Source organism: Cydia pomonella, chromosome 25, assembly GCF_033807575.1.
Source record: "Cydia pomonella isolate Wapato2018A chromosome 25, ilCydPomo1, whole genome shotgun sequence".
NCBI lineage: Eukaryota > Metazoa > Arthropoda > Insecta > Lepidoptera > Tortricidae > Cydia > Cydia pomonella.
Window position 1 is genome coordinate 11,068,844 of NC_084727.1, and position 23,677 is coordinate 11,092,520.

General features: G+C 37.3%; 1 protein-coding gene across 3 annotated transcripts in view; it reads left to right on the forward strand.

Annotated features, from left to right (window-relative positions):
* LOC133531592 (single-minded homolog 1) overlaps positions 1-20,062 on the forward strand; it is a 97,439-nt gene extending 77,377 nt beyond the window's left edge. For all 3 annotated transcript variants that reach the window (XM_061869900.1, XM_061869899.1, XM_061869898.1), the window contains exons 7-9: positions 16,988-17,094; positions 17,578-17,725; positions 18,252-20,062. In XM_061869900.1, the coding sequence (XP_061725884.1) occupies positions 16,988-17,094; positions 17,578-17,725; positions 18,252-18,837 (841 nt within the window). In that variant the 3' untranslated portion in view covers positions 18,838-20,062. The remainder of the gene's footprint in view (positions 1-16,987; positions 17,095-17,577; positions 17,726-18,251) is intronic.
* The last annotated feature ends 3,615 nt before the right edge of the window (positions 20,063-23,677 follow it).

The following is a 23,677-nucleotide window of genomic DNA, read 5'->3' on the forward strand; positions in this document are numbered from 1 at the left end:
AACACAACACAAACAGCACATGAATAACAAAATAAATAAATAAAACTATGCACCATTTCTCAACATTTCTTGCTGGCACATATAGACCGTTATCAAGGGTGTAGCCAGCCAATGAACTGGGCGGGGAAATGGGGGGGGGGGCAGTGGATATCACCGGTGGCCTAGGGGGGGCAGACGCCGCAGAGGGGCGTACATTATATGTAGCAGGTTGCAGCTGCTTACGCCCATGACTTTTCCAGTGCTTCTTACCTGCCAAAGGTTTCACGAAGTATGGTTTATTCTATAACATTTTATTATTAAAGTAATTACACGTACTAACTTTAAAATCACTGCTTGGTCCGGCACTAGCCGTGGAAAAGCGTTCCGGGAACCGGCAACAATACCGGGCGGCCTGCCCCGCTCTCTACTGCACTGGTGCACTGCACCAAATTATAATTAAATTAGAAAATTAATAATTAACTTCAATCATATTCAGAGGGAAGACTAGCTTTGCGATCGTAACGAAATAACGGTACTTTTTCTATGAAATTCCATTCAATCAATGAAATCCATCAAACGTTTATTCAGCAAATAGGCCATAGCACTTTTAGATGTGAACTTTTGTAAAAAAAATTAAGCAATAAAAATAACAAAATACAATTACAAAAATGAAATAAATATTAGATTCTAAATCTTAACAGATCACTTTGATGTCGATCGCTTCAGACCTAGACTTATTTCTAGGTTTAAAGCTATATATTTCTATTTTCTTTGCTTTTTTGATTTTTTATTTGTTTTGCAAATTTAGAATAATAGGAAAACCTATAAACCTAGTTTTTCATTGTGTCAATAACATACTAAAAAATCATGGAGAATAAAAAAAATATTCAGAAGTGGAAAAGCATTTTCTCTTCTTGTATGGACGGGACCGTGCTATACTTCTTTAAAAAAAATTAATAAAATACATTTTCACATCACCTATTCGGAAAAGAGTTTTATCCCCCTGTCAGGGGGGAACAAAGTGGCATTTCTGTGTTCGAGGAGTTTTGTCTTTTTTTTTTTCATAATTTTTGGTTACCTTAATAAAATGATTTATCAATCTGTCAGTGCCAAAAATTTCCTTTTTAGGGTTCCGTAGTCAAATGGCAAAAAACGGAACCCTTATGGATTCGTCATGTCTGCTGTCTGTCCGTCCGTATGTCACAGCCACTTTTTTCCAAAACTATAAGAACTGTTGAAACTTGGTAAGTAGATGTATTCTGTGAATCGCATTAAGATTTTCACACAAAAATATAAAAAGAAAACAATAAATTTTTGGGGTTCCCCATACTAAGAACTGAAACTCAAAATTTTTGGTTTCATCAAACCTATATTGAGTACTTTTTCTAAACTGAATAGTTTACGCTAGAGACACTACCAAAGTTGAAAAATGCGTCCCCCCCTCCCGTAACTTCTTAAATAAGAGAATGATAAAACAAAAAAATATATATATGATATACCTACATTACCACCTCTATATCTTAAAGAGCGTTTCAACTATCTTTCCTCAGTCCGCTGTGCGGAGAATCATCGCCCTGCTCCACCACCTTCATCATCAAAATTTTATAGCAACTCCTTTACTTTTCGTGCTGTTCGGTTGTGGAATGCTTTGCCATTAGACATTAGACGTGCTAAATCCCTTCCCGTTTTCAAAAACATTTTGAACACTCATTACTTTTCGCTGCCTTAACTTGCCTTTATTTATGATTGTATAATATATAATGTATGTATGTATATATGTATTTATTTAATTAGTATGTAGGTATGTATTATATTGTTTGCGTCTTCATTTTGTTGAATTATACCTATGTATATCGGCACTACCCGTTCAATGTTGTAAGTTCATAGTTTCCTGCTACCCAAAGTTGTCCGGAAGAGATCGCTTCTTAGCGATAAGACCGCCTGTTGTTACCTAACTTTTAAGTGTTTTTTTCATTTCCTGTCTATTTTTAGCTGTATGATGCACAATGAAGAATATTTACTTATTTACTTACCATGCAAACTTCCACCGAAAATTGGTTTCAACGAGATCTAGTAAGTAGTTTTTTTCTTAATACGTCATAAATGGTACGGGTTTCATGGGCGAATCCGACTCCCACTTGGCCGCTTTTTTGATTAAAGAAATGTCAATTTTGATACTGATAGATCAGTATTATATTGGAAACAGATCGATAACTAAAACTCGAAATATCCTGTAAGTTTCAATTCAAGTCGAGTGTGGAGCGCGCCTTCCTTTTATTGGTTCACGCCAATCAACGTCGTCGCTTCGCAGAAACAGACAGACATACAGCCTTTACGGGATTTTATATGAGGCCCGTTGACCAAAATAACGTTGGTGGCAAACAGGCCTACGACCAGCCTGGAAAGCGGTCACTGCAGCCTATGGACGCCTGCAACCCGGAGCCTCCAATCTTCCGTTCTTTACATGTGTGTGTATTTCCAGCGATACCTGAGCGTTTGCTTAAAAAATGCCACTTTCATAAATTTGTATTTTCAGGGTACCGTACATCCAAGCTAACTCTGCATTACCTTTGCAATCATTAAGTGTGGCAATGTCACCATTTATTAATTTATTGGACTTAAATAATAACCACAAAAATCATACCGGAGTATTCACCCAATTATAGTCAAACACAACTTGCTAATACTACGCACTTACACTTTGTACTTATGTTAATATTCTTAAACTTAGCCAAAACAAAACGAAAAAAACTACAAGCATTAAGATACAAGAAAGCAAAATGAAAAATAAAACAGATGTAAATATTCTAGAACTAACCTCTAAGCTATGAGAAACTACAAAGACTCCAAGAATACTACAATTTCATGTACCAACCTACTACAGACACAGAGGTACGTATAATTGCAGGAATTAAACAAAATGGACATAAAGGCGGAACACAGTGGCCATCAAGTTAATTTGTCACAACAATTATTACTTTTTGACATTTCAATGTAAACAATGATTTCTATTTTAATAATAATAATAAAGGGTCAGATGCAGAAGGCGGTGATCTTGAGCACGGCGCGGATACACGGAAAAAATGTTATGTAAAATTTACAGATAATTTGTAAAATTTACAGAGAAATCTGTAAATTTAACACATATCTCTGTAAATTTCACAAATTATCTGTAAATTTAACATAACTGTTTTTTCCGTGAAGTCCGCCGGTTCCTCTCTCTGCAGCCCTGACCACCGGCAGCTTGGGCCCTGCCCCGCTGCTGGCGGCACCCTAGGTTAGGTTTTTTATAATATGTTTATATCTTTTGTATTGTTTTGTAAGTGTTTTTATATTTTACTTTTATATCCATATTATAAAAAATCCTAATCTAAGATATTAAATGAATAAAGAGAATAATAATAAAATTCTTTATTGTGCACTACTAAAGAAAAGCTCATATTACAAACAAAGACAGGACTTAAATTAGTAGGTTTAAGTATGTTTTATGTCAAACTATATTTTTAATTAAAAAACAGAAAAAAAATACCCGTTACATACGTCTGCGCCATACGTAAAATTTAAAAACCACAAAGGACGCACTTATGGAAAATTAAACTTAAACTATGAAAATATGGCGTATAAAATGACAGTACCTCGCTTTGTTTTATTTCATTCCATGCAAAATTATCATAGACTTGCTCTACCAACTCCACATACCTCATCTTCTTCATCTCATGGGAGCCTGGGTTCCGCTAGGCAACTAATCGCAATAATTGGCTCATCATCATTATCATCATATCAGCCTTTTATCGCCCACTGCTGAGCATAGGCCTCTCTTCCAGTACGCCACTTGTCCCGATCCTGAGCTAATCGCATCCAGAAGTGTCCCGCAATTTTCCGAATGTCGTCCACCCAACGAGCCAACGGACGCCAATTGGCTCAAGCACTAGTTTTCACGAAAGCGACTGCTATTTGACCTACCCAGAGGGTATTCTAGGCCTTATTAGGATTAGTCCGGTTTCCTCACGATGTTTTCCTTCACATTATATCATCATTATATCAAATGATATTTCGTACATAAGTTCCGAAAAAGTCATTGGTATGAGCCGGGGTTAGGACCCGCGACTTCCAGATTGTAAGTCGCACGCTCTTACCGCTAGGCCACCAACCCCACACACCTGACACTATAAAAAACTATCGAGTGCATTTGTATTTTTTTATATCAATTAACTATTTTTTGCTCCTATATCAATTTGTATTCTTTATCAATGGAACACCCGACACTCCCAAACAAGAGGCAATTACTTGTACACCCCCACGAGGGGTGCTTCGACCCCGTTCAGAACACCCTAAGTGACGGTAGTGGGCGAGTGACATGTTACTTTTGGTCTACGGAGGGTAGATTAAGTCTTGGACTAACAATGACCACCAGTAAATGATAAAGACTGGCAATCTCAAAAATTTCGAGCGTCGCAAGTTGTTATAGATGACGCTACTTACACTGTGGCTTCTTAGCCATACATTCTATTCCATAGACGAGTTTTATATTACTTATTATCTAGTCACCTTTATAAAGCATAGATACTTTAATTAAATGTGTAGTAATTAAATTGAATATGTGTCTAATGATATGAAAACCATCATGACATGTAACTATGCGTTATAAATAAATTATTTGTATTTGTATTGGTATCAGACTTTAGGTCAAACAGTCGCACGATGCCCTGGATCAACAGGCTACGCAGACAAGATGCCAATCGTTCACGCTCCGTAGCGTAGCGTAGTTATCTCTCTCTATCACTCTTTCATATTAGTGCGACACAGACAGCTGCGTTTCACTCGCTACGGAGCGTTAACGATTGACATCTTGTCTACGCACCCAGATTATTATCTATTTGTGGGCATCGTATTGGCTAATGAGACCTAGGGTTCCTCGAAATAATTAAAACTGTCTAGATTCAATTGAGTCACAATATAATTGCACGAAAGTCAATAAACAACATACATCATTTTTTTGCCAAATCTCTAATCAAAATCACTAATTAGGTAATCAAAACTAATACTCTGAAATAAATACGTTTACACGTATAAGAATAAGAACTGTAGCAGAGCGCGACGCTCGCGCGCCGGCGCTGGCGCAGCTCTTGAGATTAGGTGACGTCATCAGGCTTGACCCGTGGTTTATCGTACTCTGACAAAGAGAAGTAAGAGAAAATCCGGCGTGTGTAAATTATTAACGATGACAAATTAAGTAAAAATTAAATATAAGTACATAAAAATACCTCTACCGTTTAAAAGTAAACAGAACTTAATAACGTCTAAAATAAATTATATTTATATCGAAAAATACAGGCGATTAAAAAATTCAGTTTACTTTTTAACGGTGAACGTATTATAAGGTTTATGTCATTTTTACATAATATGTCATCGTAAATAATTTATATAAATTCTGTTTCAACTTACAGGAGAACTGAACCCGTATCACTGTTTGCTAGGGGACTAGGTGTAGTAATGCCGTCTGAGTTAAATAGGACAAGCGTACGAATTTGTACAAATGTGTTGTCTTTATTATTTGCGTGTCTCTGATTTCACATTATCTACTGTTGTTTGGTTAGTTCTGAATAGTATTCGGTGAGTTGGTTGATTCTGCAACATTATGATTTAGCAAGCTGATGTTACTTATTCTAATAATGAGATAAATTAAAAGAATTAGTTTTGATGTTCTCTTGTGGTACAGTCAGCATCAAAAGTAGCGGATGAAACAACGCGCCAAAAGTATCTGATATTCCGTATAACTTTTCCAAATGTTGATAATTTCCTAAAATTCGCGTTCAAAAATATATCTTTTACAGTCTTAGTTGTTCTGTATTAAAGACATCACTTTTTGTTAAGCTGTTACAGAATGGTAGATATGAAGCGTTATTTGATCCGCTACTTTTGATGCTGACTGTACAATCAATTACATAGAAATCATTTTCACAAACTCATAATTAAAAAAATAACAAAAGAAAATTCATATTGTATAACGACAAAGGCGGCCAACCTAAATGTAATTAGTATAACGTTTAATAATACACAGCCGAACGAACTAAGAACATTTAATAATAATAATATTGATAGAATAGTTACACTATTGTATTAGGCTTAGTATTCTGTAAAAATAGTTGTAAATGTGGTAAATGAAATAAATAAATAAATAAAATAGATGAAATAGATGAAATAAATAAAATAAATAAAACAAATAAAACAAATAAAATAAATAAAATAAACAAAATAAACAAAATAAATAAAATAAATAAATAATTTCTTCAGATACCTAAATAGGCTCCATTGGGTGTAGGTACATAGTCACTCAAAATATACTGTTAATATTTTACATAATAAATAAATATAAAGAAATAAAAATTAGCAATGAATTAAATTAATTACATTAAAAGTTACAAGTAAATAAATAAATAAAATGTAAATTCACACAATTAAACCACCCATGATCATTAATTTATTAATGTGTGTGTGCATGGGAGAATCGGGCTTACCTACAAACAAATTTAATTTGTATATCATTAAACTATTATTTAAACAAAATTTTACCATTTTGGTTTCATAGGCCTACAATATATTTGTTTTAGTTTATTCAGAAACCAAACAGCCATATGAACACATTAAAAAGTGGCTGTGACATAATCGGACAGAGACGGATATGACGAATCTATAAGGGTTCCGTTTTTTGCCATTTGGCTACGGAACCCTAAAAAGGCAATACAAAAGAACAAGGCAACAAAAAGATCTACATTTAAGGGTTAACGAATTTACTACCTACGTAATATATTTATTGTCTAATACCCACAACTGTAGGACTAACGTATGCGGAGTGAAATCTGCACAAAATTCAATGTCATATTGAATAAAAACAACATGGTTATTTTTTATAAATATTCATGTTTTTTGTCACGTATTTATCAATGTTTAATTTAAGATAAAGTTTACTCCAATGCGAGATTTTTAACGGCAGTTATGGTACTTTAAAACCATCTGTGTCGAAAACACAAATGTCATTTTTTTACTTACAATTTTATCTTCCTTAGGAAAACTTTTTTTGGGAAACTTTGTGTGCTCGACATACTTCACATTCTCGCCCGTTGAACCATTGGTATTCTCAAAATAACAGTTACCTTGCCATGAATTTCTATTTAAAGTGACATATGATTAGTCCCCCATAAATCCCATAATGCAAAAACAGCTGTTTTTTTTACATTTTTGACCAAATGACATTACCGCATTTTCAGAGGCTTTTTTTTGTTTCCGGAGACGGTGGGCTTAACTTTTCTTAAATGTTTGTCGATGGCCATATCATTAAGATATCTTTAAACAGTTTTACTGCAACATTTGAATGTTCTCGTAACCTATCTGTAAGATTATGTGACTCACCCGGGTCTTCCTTTTTTTAATCGATCTCTCCCAGAAAACTAGCTAATGCTGGAATGTTTCCCTGAACCAGACTTCCTAGCGGTAGTTTTTGTAAAGAAAAAGGACGCACAAATATTAAAAACAGACCTTCAGCTCTAACCCGTTTCCACAAAATGTTCCACTATCTTGGCTTGCGGCTGAAGGGAAATAGTACTGGAATAATTACATACAGTTTCGTGACAGTGTTCTTCTCAGTGGCGGATTAACCGAACAGCAGAAAAAGCATATGCTAAGGGCCCCGCGCCTAGGGGGGCCCCGCGCACCGACCCTGATCATGCGATTTCGGCATGCGGAACCGGCCAGGTTCTAGTAGAACTCGCACTCCGCGGATCCTGTACATTTTATTTACAATGTATTTTTTTCGTAAGTCAGTAACAATATTGTTCAATTATTATTATCATGTCTATTTTTCTTTATAACGATACCAAATTTAAAGAATTTTTAGGCTTAGGAAAAGACCAAGAGCAGAATTTAGCATAAAACCGAGAGTGTCTCAAAACTTTTGTGCATGGCTAAGCTGTGCAGGAAACAGCAGAGCTCGGAAACGAACAAAAGAAGATACTATGTCAAAAAACATATTGGTGAAAAGCAAGGAAGGATGATTTATTTATTTATTATTTCAAATAACAAATTGCACCTTACAGCTAATGCCTAATGATGATCAGCTTTGGGCCCGTGAGTGAGTGGGCCGAGCGCCCAAAATATGCCGAGTTGCTGCAACGCCGTTATAACCAAAAAACAGCGGGGCCCCTATGCAGGGCTTTGCATTCGCGTAGGCCGGGTGTAAAGCCCTACATAGGGTCAGATACCCAAAGCATCCCAGCAAGTCGCACTTTCGAGCAAGAACTAAGGCTGAGCAGCAGGCGAGCCGAGATCACATTGGTTCAATTCCAAACTCTGTTCTCCTACAATTCAGCCTTTGCATGGTGGCGCGCCGCCATAGAACGCTCCGGGCCTCCGCCCTTATACGGAGCTCGGCCTACGGCCTCGTTCACACTCTGGCATTGGTTTAATTCTAGGTTCTGCTTTCCTGCAGCTTAGCCTTCAGCTTCGCATGGGAACGCTACGAAATCGTTGGGTCCGGATATTCAGCTCGTGGGGTTCAGCCTTCGTCCTTGTTTTTTGGCTCACTTAGCCATTAGTTCCCACTTCTTAGATCCGACTCACATTTCACCTATTTTTACAAGCTTTTATTAAACTTAATAATATTGATGTTGTTAAACAGTATCCCTACATGCTTTTATTTAACTTGCAATACTCGGTAAGTTGTTTTCAAAATCTGCAAACTATTTTTTTGACCATTTGTCAAAATTTGTTGTTAAAAATTCACTTACTAGGGAAAAATCGGTGACAATACAATGTTATCGACCTGATTTGGTGATGAAAACCGAAGGTAAGGAGGACACCTATATAGAAGAATTGAACTGTGATAAAATAACAACTTCATTAAGATTAGGCACTTTTACTAAAAAAAAAAAATTCTTCTTTCGGAGCGATTATTTCCGAAAGTAATAACTTTATAAAAAAAGGTTTTTGAAGATCGTTATTCGTTTTGAAAGACCTTATCCAACCATACGCCACACTATAGGGTCAAAGCAAAAAAAATCAAAGAAAAAACATTTTGTATCGGAGGTACCCTAATTTTTTTATCGTTTTTATTTTACCGTTCTGTCGCAATGCATGATTTATGTATCCATGCCCAATTACGGCTATCTAGCACTAACGATCGCGGAGCAAACTCTCGGACAGACGGACAGACGGATATGGCGAAATTATAAGAGTTTCCGGGTGACTACGAAACCCTAAAAAATACACTGCATAACATGTTAAAAACTAATCGAGAACGAGTCGAAAAAGATTAAGACAGCGTGAAAATATTGTGATGGTACTGAATCCTCGGGGTGCGAATCCGACGCATTTAATAATTTTTTTTTTCAAACCAGTGGGCCCCGCAAGCTATTGTGCTAAGGGCCCCGCGCCTTCTTAATCCGCCCCTGGTTCTTCTAAGTTGATCATAATTTCAAGAGAAAGAGTGCAATGCTCATGAAACTTGCCGGATTAATTGACATATATATAGACTTTAAATTGGCAGTTAGATATAATTTCAGTTAATTTTATTTTTTACTTTTTACATGTTCCAAGCTTTGTGCAGATTTCACTCCGCATACGTTAAGTCGATTTGTGTAATGTTGTCCTTTAATATTTATTTACCAACTTATATCGAGCTATATCCACTGGTATTATCCAGGTCATCCCCAAAGTGAGTCACCAAGTGCCCACATTCTGATATTATCCAGGTCATCCCCAAAGTGAGTCACCAAGTGCCCACATACGACTTATCATCACTCACGTCATCAGCGGCAACATTGCTGACTGCGCGGAAGACTTTCAAGGCATTTCGCACGTACAATTATATATTAGAGTTATCTATTATATTTGTTTTATAAATAATTTGCTGACTAGAGTTGTGTTCAAGGTTACATTTAATAGACTTTCGATTTACGACGGATAATCAAATATATTACGGACTTGAAAATACTCCTTGATTATCACTACATCTTATAAAGCAGTCCCCCGCTGCGTCTGTCTGTATGTTTGCGATAAACTCAAAAACTACTGAACGGATTTTCATGTAGTTTTCACCAATCAATAGAGTGATTCTTGAGGAAGGTTTAGGTGTATACCTACATAATTTGTTAAGGTTTTGTTGTAAACTTATAACCTGTGCGAAGCCGGGGCGAGTCGGTAGTTACAATTTTGAGTTGAATGGGATCGGCGTGAGAACCATGAGAGCTTAATTGTGGCACTTCCGTGCTTCGCCAAAGTCGATGCAAAGTTGAATTAGACAGACTATATTTATACACACCTCTTTAGTAGTTTCGGGCGCAACAGTACCATAAGATGAAGAAGATACTCCAGGAATTTACTCCTAAATTAGTTTTAGAATTAGGTATTGTGCGACAGTTTAAAGTAGACCATTTCCAACCATTCATTCATTCGTTTCTTGTTATTTTTAATTGTTCCATAATGCAATATTAATGGATGACTGACATTTGCCTTATTTGATGTAAACATGAATTTGTCACACTTAATGACTTCTTCTTTTCTTGCTTTTGTTGTCTGTAGATGTTTTCTATGTATTTAAGTATTTATAAATATTTATATATTATATATATCGTTGTCTAAGTACCCTCAACACAAGCCTTATTGAGCTTACTGTGGGACTTAGTCAATTTGTGTAATAATGTCCTATAATATTTATTTATTTATTTGTTTATTTGTGCTCGTCGAGAATAAATATCTGTCTTTGTCTTTTATCAATAAAATAAATAAATATTTAATCACTTTTACCATGTTGTGACTGTGAAATGGGGTTGTGATATAGTTTTAATGTAATTTATATGAAACTGTTGGAACACAATTTAATTCATAAAACTCAAAAATTTTAATGTTATTCAAAATTACCCAGTGGGGAGCAAGGAGCAAAGTAGGCACATTTTGGGTGATCCATTTAATACATCACACAAAATTTAGACTTTCTGGTCCCCCCTCCCCCCTTAAGCTTTTCTTTCTTTATTCTTTCTTTATTGCATCCATGGTTTGTACAGGTGTTACATACTCGTAGTAGTTGTGAGTTTCACATGGACCCTGATAGGGTACAGCAATAGTCTTAAATCTATGTTATGTACTTAATTTTATACTATACTATTCTATACTAATTCCAATTTTAAATTTTATGACGACAAATTCATTCACAACTAAGAGATAATATTATTGATATTAACATTTTATATGCAATAAAATTGTAGTGTATATAATATTAATTTTAATAGTAATGTCAAAAAATAAAATCTCATATCATGTAAAATATTAACAATAATGCGATGCGAAATATTTTTCCTATCTCTTGAATACGTACTGCCTTGGACAAGACCCCCCCCCCCCCCCCCCCATTGCTGTAACGTAATATGTGGATGACCACGGTAAATAGAAAACAGGTAGTATTAATGAGGCATATCTTCTAAGAATATTCTTTATTAGTAAATTAAAATTGTCACTCGATATATAAACAAACGGTATGTGTACAACATTGTATCGGTCGCTACCGCGAACTGTGACACAATGGATGATGTTTCAAAACTTCACATTTTGTATCGTACAATCATCTGCCACACGATTGTATGCTTTAAGGAATTGGCTTAAAGAGGCGGATCTTTGTTGGCTACATAGATTGCCGCACACAAAATAGTGCATTATGAACTTTATTCAATTCTCTGTATAAGTTAGGTTGCTTATAATATGAATATAAAAGTAAAATATAAAACACATTCAAAAAATATAAACTTTGTACTAATGACGAGTGATTTTTCCTGTTTTGTTTTCATTTTTGTACAATAAAGGATTTTACTACTACTAAACACAATATAAAAAACCTAACCTAGGGTGCTGCCGGCAGCTGGGCAGGGCCCAAGCTGCCGGTGCCGGTGGTCCGGGCCACAGAGGGGAACCGAAGAATTAATATTATTATGATATCATACGTGCTCTTATATACTTTCTTATAACCTGTCGATAATTTTGTTTCGCGTATTTTTCTTTACCGGGGAAAGACCTGTAAATTAATAAGTAGGTACCGAAAGACTTATCAGAGTTTGAAATCTCTTTCTGTTTGAAAATTACAGGCTTTAATACCGCTCGGCTGCCTGTGCTCATTATTTAGCTTTATATTTAGCATTGCAATACGAAATCTAGTGCAGTCAGACCAGCCCGCGTAGCGAACATGCCAATCGTTAACGCTCCGTAGCGATCGAAACGCAACTGTCACTGTCGCACTAATATGGAAGAGTGATAGAGAGAGATGACTACGCTATGCAACGGAGTGTTAACGATTGGCACGTTGGCGACGTGGGCAGAGGGCCAAGCCAAGATGACAATCGTATATCGACAAACGTCAAACGAAAATAAAAAATGTATCGGGATGACAGGTGTTACGAAAACACATGATTTCTCCACACGCTATTTAAGTCCTAATTGGCGGTTTCTGTTAACGATTGTCATCATGGCTAGGCCATCAGTAACCGTACCACGTTAGCGACTGCGTAAACTCTATTGCAGTCCATCTCGCTCGCACTGATGTATTCGTGCAATAGAGAGGGAATGCGATCGAGTTCACACAAACGCTAACATAAATGTCAAACGCAAACTCGTGGTAGCCGTATAGTACCCGGTTGGGGCAGCGTGTCAGTCGCCGGTCGTGACGCTACAGCACGCTGTCGGTCACGGGTATCTGCGTTTTTCGTAAATGTTTCTTAGTACAGTGTCTACTGGAAGGAATCCGTGGCCAATGCTGACGGTGTATTGGAACACCTGGCATGGCCACACACGTGACCAGTATATCAAAAGTTGCCTTTTTCGTTTGATACTTCTTAGTACATCTAGTGGAGGAAATCTTCGGCCATTGCTGACGATGTATTAGAACATCTGGCAACACACGTGGCCTGTAACAGTAGAGTTGCCTTTTTCGGAGCTTGTTCAATATTGTTGATAGGCGACGCCATTGTTTTGACACTAGAGCCGGCTGATAATATTACAATCGGTAGCACTCATTGGTAAAGATTGTGGGAAACAAAGGACATCCTTGGACTGTGCGCGTAGGTAACACTATAACAGTTTTTTTTTATATACTACGTCGGTGGCAAACAAGCATACGGCCCGCCTGATGGTAAGCAGTCTCTGTAGCCTATGTACGCCTGCAACTCCAGCGGAGTTACATGCGCGTTGCTGACCCTAAACCCCCCCCCCCCCCCTCCCCCCGTTGAGCTCTGGCAACCTTACTCACCGGCAGGAACACAACACTATGAGACGACCGGTTTGGTCTAGTGGGTAGTGACCCTGCCTACGAAGCTGATGGTCCCGGGTTCAAATCCTGGTAAGGGCATGTATTTGTGTGATGAGCATGGATATTTGGATATTTGTTCCTGAGTCATGGGTGTTTTTATGTATTTAAGTATTTATAAATATTTATATATTATATATATCGTTGTCTAAGTACCCTCAACACAAGCCTTATTGAGCTTACTGTGGGACTTAGTCAATTTGTGTAATAATGTCCTATAAGTAATATTTATTTATTTATTTATGAGTAGGGTCTAGTGTTACACATAAATTTGAAAATGTGTGCTTATTATTTTTAATTTTCCAAATTCTAAATTATGCTTGTTATAAGCATCTCGTGCTCGTGTCGTATCATCTCTCGATATCGATTTCGATCTTATTTATTGAAAGTTACTGTTGAATTGAACTTAATAATTGTACTTTTTTTTCGTAGCAAAGCAATTTGTATTAGCTATAAGTGAAACTGTTTTGGCTTATGTTGTAATATTTTTTACCTTATTTTATTATTATGTGCTGTATGTTTCCCAATAAATAAATAAAATTGTAATAGTAGTTTATGTGAATGCTACATAATGAAAGGCATTAAAATACGAGCGTGGGTTTATGAAACAAATGAAACGAGTTTCATAAAAGGATCATACGAGTATTTTAATGCCTAATTATGTACAGTTACATACACTGCTTTATCTATATCAATAGCTACGCCGTTAGTGTATCGTTTCTGAATATGTTATAGGGAGGTTATGATACAGATGTAGATAAAATAAAAAAATAATATATGACGATTTCGCCTCGCAGTGGCAGAGCGTCTAATTGAATTTACAGATTTGTAAATCGCGGAAAGTGGAAAGTTTCCAAAATGTAGGGAAAGTTCTGGAAAATCTTAAAAAAAAATACGAGATAGAAAGTAAACTTTCAAGTTGGAAATGGTAAATTTCGATTCTTATACAAAAATATATGGAGTCTCCGAATTTCTCGATGTAAACATTCCGCAATTTTGTGAATATTCCGACGACATGAGTGTCAGTAATTGAACTCGATTTTCACCGTCTTGTCTAATTTACCGATAGTCGAGCATTCTTTTCTGTGAATTAAAGAGAATTAAGATCAGCGTAGCTCAGGCTTCCTATTAATATTTTTTACACTGCCAGCCGATTATTTAGTACGAAATTGATACAAAAGCAGGACTTGGTTGTAAATTGGCCTAGTAGGTAGTGACCCTGCCTATGAAGTAAATTTAAAATATAAAATATGAACTGGGGGCATTTTTAACCTCGAACGCTCGATTATTTCACTCAAAAATCTGTGCAAACCATGACTTAATTTTATAACTCGTATTCCAAAAATACTATTTCCCCGGCCTTCAGTACCCCTAGTGTAAATAAATTCGATTTCGAAACGTGACATACGCGTTTGCGTTTAGTCTCATTTTGTATTGGATTTAGAAAGAGCGCGCCAAGCGGGACGTTTTGGAAACTCAAAATCCTATACAAAATGAGACTTAACGCAAACGCGTTCGTCACGTTATGATGTCGATTAAATTTACACTAGAGGTACTGAACGCTTATTCTACGGATTTTCGCTTTAAAAGCAACAATAGAGGCTTCAAAAGATCGTTAACAAGCGATGATTAAAGAACAATGCAACCCCTCAGCCGTCGACCGGAAAAACTGTTGACAGAGCTTCCGCCAATTAAACCCCATATTGCAACCCCCGGGGGGTTGCCGACTAGCCCCTGTGAGTTGGGTGATCGCGCGGAAGGGATGTGATTGTTTTTCAATTAAATTTGATAGGAATTTAAGGCCTTTGGTTTCGCATGAAGTATAACATTCAGCAAAATATAGCTGGGTGAACAATATACATATGAAAAAAAAACAAATACCTCCCAAAAGGAATTTATACACTATTTTTTTATATCAAGCAGATACGCGATACGTTACCGCATTTTTTTTTAAATCCTTAAAAAAAATATATTATTGAGAGTATTTCAGAAATTAGTGGACAATAGGGTTGTTTCCAATTTTTTGAAACGCTTGTATTACGTTCTATATTAACTAAAAGTTGCCCTAAAATTCAACTTTTATACTAAAAACGGCTTTAAATATGTTAAATTAACAAAATATATTTTGACAGATGCTTTCGCGCCCAAAACGCTCTTTGAATATTGTGTGACGTCACAGTTTACGGTTTGACACATAAGTACATACAGACGTAGAAGATACGAACTGTCAACTGACATTTGTCATTTGTTGTTTATCGCCTAACTGTCAACAGTGTCAATCCGAGAGTTGTGACGTCATCAGAATCTTCAATGACGTTTCGAGTTTGGTCACGTGACGTGTGCCAAAAGATATTTTAAATTCAATATTTACAAAAATATGATCATTACAGGTCCCCTAAAAGTAGTTTTGGACCCGGGTACGTCCTTAAACTACGTCCAAAAGAGAGGTATGGGCATTGTGAATGTCATCTGGCCTTGTGTGGTAGGGCACAGCCAGTGGATGTCATTCCAGATCTAGAGCAGAGCCCAACTGGGAAAGTACTTCCACCTTACAGAAAACAGCAGCCAAATAACACTAGACCCTACTCATAGTGTTGTGTTCCTGCCGGTGAGTAAGGTTGCCAGAGCTCATCGAGGGGGGGCGGGTTTAGGGTCGGCAACGCGCATGTAACTCCTCTGGAGTTGCAGGCGTACATAGGCTACGGAGACTGCTTACCATCAGGCGGGCCGTATGCTTGTTTGCCACCGACGTAGTATATATATATAAAAAAAAAAGTTTAATATGTTCTTATAATCCAAAAGAATTTATTGGGATACAATTCTGCCCTGAGATTTGTAGATGGAAACAACCCTATTTATTTATTTTTTTCTACTGATAATAGCTTGTCCACAAATCATACGAGGTTCGATAGGTGTCGGGAATGACCTCGCGTGTCTACAGTGAACGAAATTAAGAAAAAATATCTACCACATGGGTAGACACCTTTCGGTTTCGTTATACATAAATCTTAACTTTGTACTTCAAAATAGCGAGTCTTTTTTACAAAAAAATATCATCACATTCATAACGAAAATAGAAAAATAAACAAGATTATTTATCTTCAAATTAGGTCGAATGGAAAAGTTTCCAGAAAATACACGTGAGGTTATGTGGCAGGGGTAGCCAAGAACCTCACCAAATATCACCAAGGGGGAGGGGATAGTCAAAAAGTTGCCGAAAACACCTCGTGTGATTTATGCACAAGCCCTAATCTGGGATGACGCTAGCTGTCTCGCAACTCGCAATGCCTGGATATTGTGTTCAAAATGCTAGCTACACTTACTCGACTTTATTATTAAAAAAGTAAGTTCATGTCTAGATTATCTTTGTTCAAACCTTCAAGAAAAAACGTACTCCTATTTTAAAAGCCGGCAACGCAACTGCAATTCATCTGATGCAGCAGGTGTTCGTGAGAAACGATAATTGCTTACCATCAGCTTATTCGTCTGATCGTTTATTACCCTTAAAAAACTTCAATAACTTAACAACTGTTACAACAATTTGTTCTAAGATTGTAATGCAAAATTGCATTGTTGAGAAAGCTAGTTTACTCCTACTCGTCACTAGATGTCGCTAGTGGTCCCGCAATTCCACCATCTTCAACTTTTAACATTGTTTGTACACAGGGTGGCGTCGCTGACGGGCTACGAGCCGCAAGACCTGATCGAGAAGACGCTGTACCACTACATCCACGGCACGGACGTGCTGCACATGCGCTACTCGCACTGTACACGTAAGTAACTAATGTACTTATACACTCTTACCTCTAACTGTTCTAAGAAAATTCATTGTATTATTTTATTCTATCAATATTTTAAAGATAAAGTCTTGTTTGTGTCTTTTCTACTCAATGCAAACGGATCAGACGCGTCGAAAGTATCTACTGTTCTTTAATAGCCTTACAAAAAAGAGACGTCTCTAAATGTAGAATAATTAGACTTAGAAAACCCTTAGAAATTTACCTCTAATTGGTTTTGGTAAAAAAATTGATGTATGGAGTTAGCTATTTGGAAAAGTATTAGATGTTGGCAGATAAGAACTTTTGGCGCAAGTTTCATCGGCTATTGACTGTATGACTCCACGTTTGATTCACTCTTTGTCTTAATATTGTGTTTTGATTTCTCACTCATTTTCATTCCACTTTTCTGTTTGAGCTGGTTAGACGTTTATAATAATTCCATGCTATAAGTACCAAACGTTATATTTCTGTCCTCAGTATTAACAAAAGGACAAGTAACGTCCCGCTACTACCGGTTCCTCACGAAGGCGGGCGGCTGGGTGTGGATGCAGAGCTACGCGACTATAGTGCACAATAGCCGGTCTTCCCGACCACACTGCATAGTCTCCGTCAACTATGTGCTCAGGTAACTATATATAGGAATTTTTCGGATTAAAGACTCACGCTAGACCGGGACGAGGCATCCGACACGTCATTTTCTATGACGGCTGATCGGTGATCACGCGGCGCTTTCCACAGAAAACGAAGCGTCGGAAGCTCTGGCCCCGCCCCGGCCCGGTCAAGCGTGAGTCATCCTTTAATCCCTGCCGCTTCTTTCCGCCATCGCTCTACGCGATGTCTATCTTCACCACTTAGATGGTCGGCAGTCCTCAACTGTGCGTTTCTCCAGAAACTTCCTGCCTCGCATAGTTAAACTGTGGAATGAACTGTCGCTGCGATATTTCCGGACCGATACGACCTTCAAGATGGAATAGCCATCCTACTCCCATCTTGAAGACCGGCAACCCCTCTGGTGTTGCAGTGCCCATTGGCAACAGTAATGTTTGCCTCATAAAAAACTAAACAGCTATTTATAAAACTAACAAGGGCCAATGATCACAAATCCAACCTAACCTTGTGTGTGCAAAGTCTAACAGCACCTTTTATTTCAGTGACATCGAGGAGAAGCACCTGATCCTGAACCTGGAGCAGGGCGCGCCCAGGCTGCACGCGGCGCCCCCCCCGCCCCCCGCGCACCCCGCCCCCGCCCCCGCGCCCGCCCCGCACGTGCTCCGCGCCGACAAGCTCAACCACGTCGCGCTAGACAACGAATTCAATGGGGATTCAAGTGGTGGATACCAGTATTCCGAGTACTTGCCAGTATTACCTCCGTATGAGGAAGATTATCATCAGAACGGTACGTACCACGAACTGTTCTACAACGAAAACTATACGGAACCAGAGGTGGCCCCTAATTATATGCTCCCGACAAACCAGCGACCGTATTCAGCCAGTTCCTCCTCATGCTCCTCAATGGAAAGTTCAACAGAAGTCGCGAATCAACAATATAACTACACGAATTTAATATCCTTCTACCCTAATCAGACGCAAAATGGCCGACCGCTTGACAATTTTGGCGGGAATTTTAGCAAAATGGCGGCGAGCCCCGCTGTCACGGAAGGTTACACTTCTGTCATAGTTGACAACACACAGCAGTTCCACCATCATGGCGGCGGGGTCAATGAGTTCGTGCACTGATGACGCGAAAACTAGTTTTGAGGTTATCAAATTTAAAGTAGAGACCAAGCTAACTTTGAGCATCAATGACAAAGTGAGGAAGTCATCATTAATGCGATATTTAACGGATATAATGACACACTCACACTTTGTTGTGCAAAGTTGGCTTTAAACGGACTCTAAGCACGGATTATCGAGTTATTTGAGGCTATGTGTCGAAAGACGATTGTATAGACTTACAAACTTGCCAAATTGTATTCTTCTTAGTTCTTATATTGATTTAGGAAGAAATTTAGAAATTACTGATTTTGAAGGTACTGTGAGTTTTTTTATTTGCATACAGTTAGTAACCTTTTCCAAAGGAACAATCGGTTGTGTAACTGAAACTATAGGTTACAAATAAATGTAATAGAGTCAGACCAAGACAAGTCTGCAGCGATTTTGATAGAACACGCAGCGCAAGTGTTATTTTAAACGTCAAATCGTTCGTTCTATGAAATTTAGACGTATAAATAACACTTCGTGTGCTATCAAAATCGTTGCAGATTTATCTCGGCCCAACTCTATACTCTGTATTTTAGGTATTTAAATAAAAGTAAACAAATAATTTACTACTTACTTTACAATACAACAATTTACTTTATTTATTTTCGGGTATAATATTTATTTTACAGTACATATGGGGCTACTTTATAGCACTAGTGCGAGAAGTAGCATATTACGTTACTGTGTCGAACATTTAAAGGGCCATATGTACTGTAAAACGTTGTACGATACATGTGCGAATAGGTAATTCGCAACTCGTGTCGATTTAAAACACTCCCTTCGGTCGTGTTTTAATTTATCGCCACTCGTTTCGAATTTCCTATTTTTCGCACTTGTATCGTAATGTACTAGTTTAACCAACCAAATACAAAACCGCCTGGATCTGTCATTGACCTGACTTTAACCTACATTATTTGATCATGTAATATTTTCATCTACCCTCAACTGGCTTAAGGAGCCATTTGAGGGTAGATTTTGTTTACTTTTATTTAAATACCTAAAGATATAAGAGCATAAAGTAGGTATTTGCGAAAATGTAGCTTTATTGTATCGCATTATATTTTAAAATATAACTTTCATCTTGCCTGATTGTTGTAGCGTGTAAGTGAATTGTAAATAGTGTTGTAAATAAATTTTAAGTTTATAAGTTTAATATAAGCCATATATTTATAGATATAAAATATAATATAATTAGATCTGATCGCGAACGAATCGCGTCATAACTAGTTACCTATATTCTTTGTAGAGAAAGAGATGAGGAGATCAATTCTAATTTAACAATTTGATAAAGTTATGACCTGTTTTTGATACCTTGAGAATAATCACAATCGTCCTTTCACTCACGGATTTTACTTTCGCATGCACCAACGTGCAGTGGCGGAGCGTGAACTACGTAACTTTAGTGGAGGGCGACGGCGCATCTGCGAGGCCCTTTTCAATGTGTATTTTCCCAAGGTAATAAAAAGGTTGGCATTACACTGTATCTTTATAGGTATTTAAATGAAAGTAAACAAACAATTTGTACATTTTCCGGTAGTTATAATATTTATTGGTTAACCAACCAAATACTAAACCGCCTGGATCTGTCACTGACCTGACTTTAACCTACATTATTTGATCATGTAATGTTTTCAACTACCCTCAACTGGCTTAAGGAGCCATTTGAGGGTAGATTTTGTTTACTTTTATGTAACTACCTAAATATACTAGTATAAGTGCGAGGCCGCGAGGGCCCCATTCGCCACGCCTAGCTACGCCACTACGTGAGCGATCTTAAAGGTCATATCAAAATAAAATCAAAATCGTAACAAGTTTTTGGAATCTGAATTGGCCTCGAGCTTTTGTAAGAATCTGGCAGGAAATTGACGACTTTGAATCCCTAATAACAGCGATTTGTAATGTAAAATGTAATATAGTAAAGTAGTATGGGACTGGCACCAGTAATGGGACGTTATAGACAAATCCTGTAAAACAAGTATTTACCATCAGTTTTTAATCGCTGGCAACATTTTACCATAAACAAGAGCCAAAGAGCTGCTTAAGTTTAATTTTTCATTTATATTTGTTAGTTAGAAAATTAATGGCGCTATACATTCCATGACTGGAACAAAAAACCATAGTTTTAATTTGTTAATAATATTGAAACCAATTGCAGAAGCTTTCATTAAATACATAAAAAAAACGAATAGGACTTTCAACTTTTAACGCATACAGCGGTAGAAATTTTACAAGTGTCGGTGAAATATCAAAAATACTAAAAAAAACTGTTAAATGTCCTATGACTGGTGCCATTAGCATAATCGTTTATCCGAATCAAAAGTGCTGTTAATAAGGTTTGCGCTCACCGCTCAGGAGAGTTCAACTCTAGGCCAAGACATATTTCAACTACGCGATATTTTTCATCAATTCGCTTCCATAGCTAAAATGTATTTCGTAGGCGTTTACAATACAAAATAAAGAAGAGCACCAAACTACAACATTCTACTGCTGTGGAATCTTCTGCGTTGCAAGCTGGCGGCTAGCGAGCGTATTTACACACTGCGTTTTACTCTTCATCAGGGATCGGAAACCGGTATTTTTTGTATGGGACCGAAAACGGTATTTTTTCGTTCTTTGTTAATTACTTCATTTCTAATTAGGCAATCTAATAATACGAAGTCGTTATCTGAAAACACAACTGAGTCCTACATTTAGAGTATAAAATAAACCGAAATATATGGTTATTTCGATGTTTTTGCAAAAAACCGGTTCCGATCCCAGCTCCTCATACGAGAGAAATGATCGCTTATGAGCATCGTGGATTTACTAAGAAGTACATTCAAGCTAAGCATAGACAATAATAGTGTATTTATCAAATTGTATTAGTGTACATAATACGTATCCCTAGACTGTAGATTTCCGGAGCTTGGTATTGGTATTAAAGTTTTATATTTTTCTATTTTACTCGTTTTTGTCACGTGGATGTCCAAGCCATGTAAGAGCTCATAGGTCTGTCAGCTTCCTTATTCTATCAAGATGTAGGTTTTGAATAGTAGAGAGACACTACACGGGTCAAACACATTTTATAGTACTCTTAACTCATTCGATTCTACATAATTCGTAGTTCCGAGAACAAAATCTTATTTTTACAGGCTAAATTTTTTTTTCATTGGACTGTTAATGTACGCGGACCGTTAACTTTTATAGTATTGTTCATAGAAGAGACCTTTTTCTAAAGTGTATTGACCCGCACACATCATGACACAATAACAGTCGTCTAAAGACACACGTGTAACGATTCTGTTCAGTCGTTATTCAATTATTACGCTTCTCTCTTCATTTGAAGACCTACCCAAGATAGACGTCTAAAAAGTAGAAAATACACTCATCACCGCGGCAGAATCTCAAAGGTAATTGAATAGGGAGTTGGATTAGGTAGGTTGTAATCTATACGTAAAAATAGAAAAAACATTCTGTTTTGTAAATTATTTTAATTGTAATCCGTTACGTACATGGACATATATGTAAGGACGAGCCTAACGGTCACTAATAATGGCGCTAGTTCAGTGGTGTCACTCACGAATTCGAGCCAATCGTGCAGTCTAACGCAACTAGTTAGCGCGCGTGATGCGAACTCATCAACCAATCGCGTTGTGGCGTTAGACTGCACGATTGGCTCGAATTCGTGTGCTTGCGCCGTACTGGCCCCATTCTCATTGCCCGTAAGGCCCGTCCTTAGATATATATGTCAATGGTTGCGTACCTAAAGCGAGGTTTAGACTAGCAAGAACTTGCATGCAATTTGATACAGTTTTCATTACATTGCGGTATCTGATCAAACTTTTAAATGCAGCTTAGCTTACTAGTCAGCAATATAACGTAAATTGCATGCAACTATCAAGTTCTTGCTAGTCTACGTCTCGCTTAAGGATCAGAAACTGTTGAAAAGAAAAATTGTAAAAATAATAAGCGAGTAATACGCTTCCTAAGTAATCTGCCAGAGAGTAGAGAATAAAATAATTATGTAGACAGATGTTTCACAGAAACTGTCGCCTAATGTTTTCATGTTGATAACTTTTGATCGCAATGCGACAACATATCCAACACTATCACACACTTGAAGATGATTAGAAACTTTTATAGCGTACGCCAAAACATTTAATAATAACCTGATGTCAGTATTTGTGAATGGATACTTGCGTTGAGTGTATATATCAAGTGCCATGATGAGGCGAGTGTCCTAGTCGGTAACAGTTACTTTTATTCTCATCACTATGCCTGTCAAGTAAATACTTCTAATGTTCAAGCTTTTCTAAAAATGTATACATCAAACGTTTCAAAGATCAAGAACTTATACTAAGACCGCGATCCCACTATGACGTAACGACAACAATCGTACCGTCCTATATGTGAACACCTCCATTACATACTCGTATATACAGGCCACGAATAACACAACCAATACGTTTAAATTTGCTTTATATTTAGCACAAACGTCCTTTAATTATTATTGTCTACCTTTATTCTTAAATATTCTTCACGTCCTAGTAGTCCTTAGCTGGCTAGCGCGTCACAAGGCCGCACTGGCAGGAGCGCCATGTGAGGTTTGGCGGTAATGACAAAACCGATACGTTATAAGTAAGACCATAGCACTCGTATAGTACAGTATATATATAAGGCTACGCTAAGAGAGTGTGAGTGTGGCGTTGCATACACACTACACGCACGACTGTCTGCCGCTACGAACTTATTGGGAACGCGGCCTAACACTTTTTTAGAAAAGCATTTATCGTATGAACGGTAATGTATCCGTATTAATAAATAACGGAACAGAGAA